The sequence below is a fragment of the Ostrea edulis genome, chromosome 2, assembly GCF_947568905.1.
Source record: "Ostrea edulis chromosome 2, xbOstEdul1.1, whole genome shotgun sequence".
Classification (NCBI taxonomy): domain Eukaryota; kingdom Metazoa; phylum Mollusca; class Bivalvia; order Ostreida; family Ostreidae; genus Ostrea; species Ostrea edulis.
The window spans coordinates 92073895-92080225 of NC_079165.1; the positions used below are offsets into that span (position 1 = coordinate 92073895).

The window sequence follows — 6331 nt, forward strand, 5'->3', positions numbered from 1 at the left end:
GTTTGATGTTCAGTTTTTATATTGTACATAATATAAATCACCAATTTACATATATGTAATTTGGGTTAAATCCAAAAGGTCTACAGGTCCCAGTCACCTGAGTTTGACACATGTTGGTAGGAATTTGTGATCGGGGCAGGAGAATTACCAACAACATCCATTATATTAACTTCCTGGAGTTTCTGTAGGAGCCAAACTGATCACTTCCTGCATCAATTCAAAGGCTTAATCTGAAATATAACAAAACGTTACAATTCAATAAACATGTACTTATTGTCTAGTATTATGAATATCCACTCACATACATACTAATTATGTGGGTCAATTTAAAAAATGTACATATTTGAGGTGAAGAAAAACAAAAAAATTCAAATGTCGCAGAAAATTAATTTTCATATTAATGAAGCATTGTAAAATAAATGTCTAGATACTATTAAATACCAATGTTCTTTAATATTTTCTAGATTGAAATTGCTAATTTATTCAAGTATTTCAAATAATTTAATGCAAATTAGTAGATAAAAATGAAAATAAGTATGTCAATGGTCAAAATTGACCTACATGTAAAATTTGTACATGTATTCCGTTTCTTTTTCCAACAACTGGATTTATTTAATGATACAAGTTTAATTTTCCATCTCATAATTATAAGAATATTATCAAAACTATGGTTGTAAGAAATATTCATTTATCAATTTCACAATTTATCTATTTAGTAAATTGTAAAATTGCTTCTTTTGGGGGGGGGGGGGGGGGGGGGGGGGGGTCTGTAACTTGGGAAATTTGCATAGTATCAGCATGGATAAATAAATATATGCTCTGCATTTAATTAATCAAATGTGGATCATGTGTACTTAGTCATGTTGCATGTATATCATAAAGCTGATTAAGTATACTCAACTAGTGATATTTTTATTGTACTACTACTTGTGTAGATTTTTCTATACCTATTTCTGGATTTTATATTAATTATTGTACTTCAGAGAAAACTCAGTACAAATATGTGTCCTATATTTACTTGTTTTAAAATCATTTACCTTTATGGCATAAAAATAATGAATTTTAGAAAAATTTACAATTTTTTCATGTTTGACACTGTATTGAGTTTGTATTCAAATTTAGTAACAGTATCGAGAGTAACATCATGGACAAAGTGTAAAAAATCTAAAGGGCATGAGTGTAGAACACAAGTGAAAAAATATTCAGATTTTATACAAAGTTACTTAACATGCATATTGGCTATGATTCTAATTTACACATTTGCAAAAGTTCACTTCAATCTAGAATAATATTCATAGATATTTACTTGATATCCTTCACCTAACTTGTATACATATATATGTACATGTATGTTACATGAACAATTGAACATTCAAAGTATCCATTAAATTTACACCAATGTGTAATATTTTTGAAAACAAATTTGATAATACAATTCATGTCATTTTGTGTCTCTAGTACAAATCTTGCAATTATTCCATATGTGGTTTGTGTAGTCATTTCATAAGTGTTTGTCCCATTCATGATTTAATCATTTTGAATGGCAGGATCATATGACATTGAATGGAATTGGTTGTTTTTGTTGATTGTCTTGGAATTGGGTGGTGGGGGAAGAATGATTCGGACATTGTCATCAACTTCTAACTCATATAAACTAATATAAACAAATGAATGAAAGTAAACTTCAGTTATGAATGACTTGTGTGACTGCATGAAGGGGGGGGGGGTAATAAAAATAAGCTTCAGTATGAAATAATTGTGTGACGGGTGGGGGTAGAGGATATTCGTATAGAGAACAAATAAATCGTGTCATACTATATCAATGTCAATAAAAAAGCCAATATCATTTACATCAAAACTTGCGTTCTTTTCTCCACAGCTCTGGAAGTTTTGTTTATGAAGGGGAAAGTCCAAATCTGTTTTCCGTTTTCGGCCCTTTCAGGTCTTTGTAGCTACGTGTAGCGGTTTGTAATCAAAGAGAATTGGGATTGGCTTTTTCTTTCATTGCATTCTTGAGTGTTCCATGCAAAGACCATGCCATGGACAGCTGATGGACGGCTTATTATGTAGGCCTAACAGTCCTCAATAGAGTGCTTCGACGGCCAATAATTAACCCATTGTTTTTAATTTCCCCACCCAAATTCCGCAATTTTTTGTGTGTGTAGGGAAACTAAACATTGTTACTCTGTCTATATTAAACCTTACAGTCAGGAACCGCACAAAACACCATATTTACTCGTTGTTTACCGGACGTCACCTGCTGATTAGCGTCTTTAGTTTCAATATGGCGGGTTCGTGTAAAGGGGCATAACTCCCGCAATATTTTCTGCTCTGACACAGGTGCGCTATCTTTATCCGCGCGTATCGCGGATATATGACCAAAATGAACCGAACAAACCCGCACAATCATTTTATACGATCTAAATGAAGCAAATACATACTTAATATGGAAAAAGTTATATTTCGTTTCAGGGTTTTTATGAAGTGTAGGTGTTCATTTTGTGTCTGTATATATGTTTTAAAGCAGGATCACAATGAAAACTAGCTATATGCTAATTTGTGTTATCCTGAATAAATAAGAACTATTATTGATATTATTAAGAATTCAGTATAGGTACAGTAGCTCATATTCATCGGACCCATTGACTGGAATATTAAATGTGTGAAAGTTGAAGATAACGAACAGTGATCAATCTCATAACTCCCTTTTGACTATATTTTGACTGCGGATAACTCCGTTTACCTTAACAGGATATAGGGCTCGCGGCGGGTGTGACCGGTTGATAGGGAATGCTTACTCCTCCTAGGAACCTGATCCCAAGTCTGGTGTGTCAAAATACATAGTTGGGCAAACACGGACCACTGTACACACCAGAGATGGGATCAGGTGCCACTTCTCGACCAGGCACACACTAATACTGAAGCATTTCACCTTTGAAAGGGCAGTTCGAGTATAAGTACGATTACCAAAAGTGGAATTAATGCCAAGTTCGTTTCAAATACAGTTGTAATAATGAGTTTTACAAAAAAGACAATGTTGTTACAAGTTTTCAATATTCAGCCTCATCCATACTGTGGATGATGTCGAAGAGTGTGAAATTCTGTTTTCGGGTAATGTAAAAAAGGAAAAAAGAATGTTTATGGACTTTGCCACATATATTCACCTCTGTACTGAAGTGCTATCAGCATACCAAATTATCTACATTGATATTACTTCATAAACTAGAAAAGTAAACATTGTTAAATTTGAATTTTTAATATCAACACTCGTATTAATATGAACAGATATAGATAACATATCACTGGCGATCATTATTGTACTTGAGTAAAACATCGTAACAAAAAACTGTAACAAAAGTAAAGTTTGTTCTAATGTTATCACTTTCCCAAAATAGAGGAGAGTAGATATCTGGCAGGAATGAGCACGTGGTCTATGATGTGTACCACTCCGTTGGTGGCGCTAATGTCAGCCTTGACAACATGGCCATTTCTATTTACGGTAACAGCATTTCCTGAAAAATAAATTTCAGTGTTTGTATGTTGTTGTTTTTTTTTTGGTCACATCAACAACTTTTTCAGTCATAGAGACCTTACTACGTTTATGTGATTTGAAAAAAACACATTTGACTTCTTGCTGTTCAAAGCCATAGCAGTGCGTCCACACCTACTATAAGTATATTTCAGGGGTTTTATAGGTCATATACGAACAATGTGTCACAATCACTTTTAATGATAGGTGCTTAAAATGAATAGTAATTATCTATATCAAACGTGTTAGGAATAACACGGCGTCAGGATCGAAAATCGAACTTGAAACCTCGTAAAGAAGCGGGTGCATTGAACACTAGGCTACCGCTACGAGTTATCTAATAGTTAAGATAGAATACGAGATAGAAAAGAATTGATAATGATCTTTAAAGAAAAAAGATGAAATATCTGTACCACTGACTGCCAGCCTGATGACATCATGGTGACTATCCAACGTCCTTACGTATTCTCTGTTATAAAGACCAGCGGAGTATTCAGTGTGGGGAACAACATGGTACTCCAAGATTTCTGAAACAAATTTGGGATATATACTTATCCCCGTTCTCTCCATTACAGTGTAAATGGTTTCTATGAACTAAGACTAACCTTTAAGAAGTTGAGGGTTTCTTCTCAAGTTATTCAAGACATGGGATCCAAGTTTTTGGAAAGCTGCATTGGTTGGCGCAAAAACTGTGAGACCATCACCTGGAAACAAAAGTCAAAATCTATATAATGTTTCAGAACAATACATATAGAAGTTTGTCATACTTTTCTGGGTATATGCCACTTGCACAGTTTCGGACATTCTTCGTTCAGATATGGATATACAATTCTAAACAACATTACATATAGAATTTTGTCATTCTTTGATTAATATGTGTCACTTGCAGTTTCGAAAAATATTTGTTCAGATGTTGGCGTACCTTGTAGAGCTCCAGCCAGTCCGGCTGCCTGGACGTTGGAGAGAAGGGTGCTGAGGTCACTGTTGCCTGCCACCAGATCCACGATACTTCCTTGTGGAGGCATCATCACGGTGTCTATCACGTGGACCATACTGTTGGAGGCGGTCAAATCAAAGTGAGTGATTTTGGATCCTTCGACAGTCACGACCTATCGACGGAAAAATTCAAATATATTTTAGACAGAAGTAACCCGTTAACCCACAATAGCACGACAATCTTACATGATATATCCACCATAAGTGTGCAAATCTAGACATCTTACATTATTGTGAGGATAGATGTTGAATCTAATCTTGGTTCCGGCTAGTGTCTCCAACTGAAGCTCGTTAGAAGCATCGGCCTTGTGGATAGACCCTTTAACCACGTGGTATTTCAGAATGTTGGCCAAAGCTGTCGTATCCTTCTGAAGGCTATCGAGTGTGGACTGGGGAAGTTTGGAAAAAGCGGCGTTTGTTGGAGCAAAAATGGTGAATTCTCCTAGGATAGTAAACAATAATTTCAGGCAATTCATAAAGGATATCAACCTACTCCTTAAAATGATACACACTAAATTTGCTGTCAAATGATGGATTTGTTTACGATTAAAAGATAAACATGTTCCAAAGCTATAACGACCAATGTATACGGACGGCGGACACGTATAGGAATAGGTCACTTGAGTGACTGAGGTGCCCTCCCAATATTCGATATAAAGAATTTTAAGATTTTAAAACGATATTTAGAACTTTTGTCTTCGTTTCTGAATTAACATATAGAGTGATATTATTGTAAATAATATGTTTTATGCATTTATATGTAACAATGCACTGGTACATAATTTTCGTTAGCTTGGTGACGAAACAATCCACTAGTGCATTTGAGACGTTTGATTAGCTGTTGAAGTAATAAATTATTGTATGACGTTATCAGTAAAGTTATTATCATTAGATGTTTTAAACGAAGCATCAGAAAAGATACCCATCCCCACCGATACAACTAGACTGCTATATATTTTTTACACGTTGTCATTTCGTTATGTTGTGGCCTATTGTTTGTTGCCACCTTATTTTTCATCATAGTAATCATAATTATCACACTATATCTTTACAAGTAAATTTTGGAGATCCTAAACCAAGTCTATGTACAATTTGATAAGCAAGTAGGATATCCCTAATTCTTTATATTGATATCTTCTTGTCATTAATAAATGAGAGTTTTACAATTACAATAATTATTTGTTCGTTGTGATGAAAGGTAACTAGCTGCGGGAAATATGTTTTAACTTCTAGATTTATCGTATAGAAGACAAACAATTTATTTACTATGCCTGTTTGAAACTGTACGTGACGATTACCTCCTAAAATTGCGTCGGCCAGACCTGCTTGTTGTACCAATGAAATGAGTGTCGTTTCCCCATCGGCTTGAAGAACTTCCACCAAGTTGCCACCGAAGGCACTCTGAATCAACACGATGAGAACAAGGGCGGCAATCATGGTTAATCAATGCTTCAGTTCAGCTGATTTGATAACTAAGCTAAAGGTTTCTACCTTTTATAATGAAAAATAGTATCTCAATTTACATAACATTGTCCCAAACTCGTGTTTGAATCTCATACACGTGGTGAAATATTGAAACATGTCCGAACACATGTTGAGGGAATTCCAAAGGTTTTACTGAGTGCATATACTGGGTCCTACTCACTTAATTAGAAAACTCTGTATATTTATGTGCTATCTTACATGTAGTATAATAACATATTTACATACATAATATAATAAAGTAGAATCGAAAAAATAATCTTTTTAAAAAGTGCGTTTCCCTGGGGGACCCCTTTTTTTGATGTACAGATAAGCAACGTGAAT

General features: G+C 34.6%; 1 protein-coding gene across 1 annotated transcript; it reads right to left on the reverse strand.

Annotated features, from left to right (window-relative positions):
* Window positions 1-3239: 3239 nt before the first annotated feature.
* LOC125681657 (transforming growth factor-beta-induced protein ig-h3-like) lies at window positions 3240-5962 on the reverse strand. The gene is made up of 6 exons (XM_048921833.2): window positions 5824-5962; window positions 4753-4967; window positions 4452-4638; window positions 4135-4233; window positions 3943-4056; window positions 3240-3512 (listed from the first exon to the last, which is right to left on the reverse strand). Exons 1-6 carry the CDS (start codon window positions 5960-5962, stop codon window positions 3379-3381), a joined length of 888 nt encoding a protein of 295 aa, XP_048777790.2. The 3' UTR covers window positions 3240-3378.
* Window positions 5963-6331: the final 369 nt, after the last annotated feature.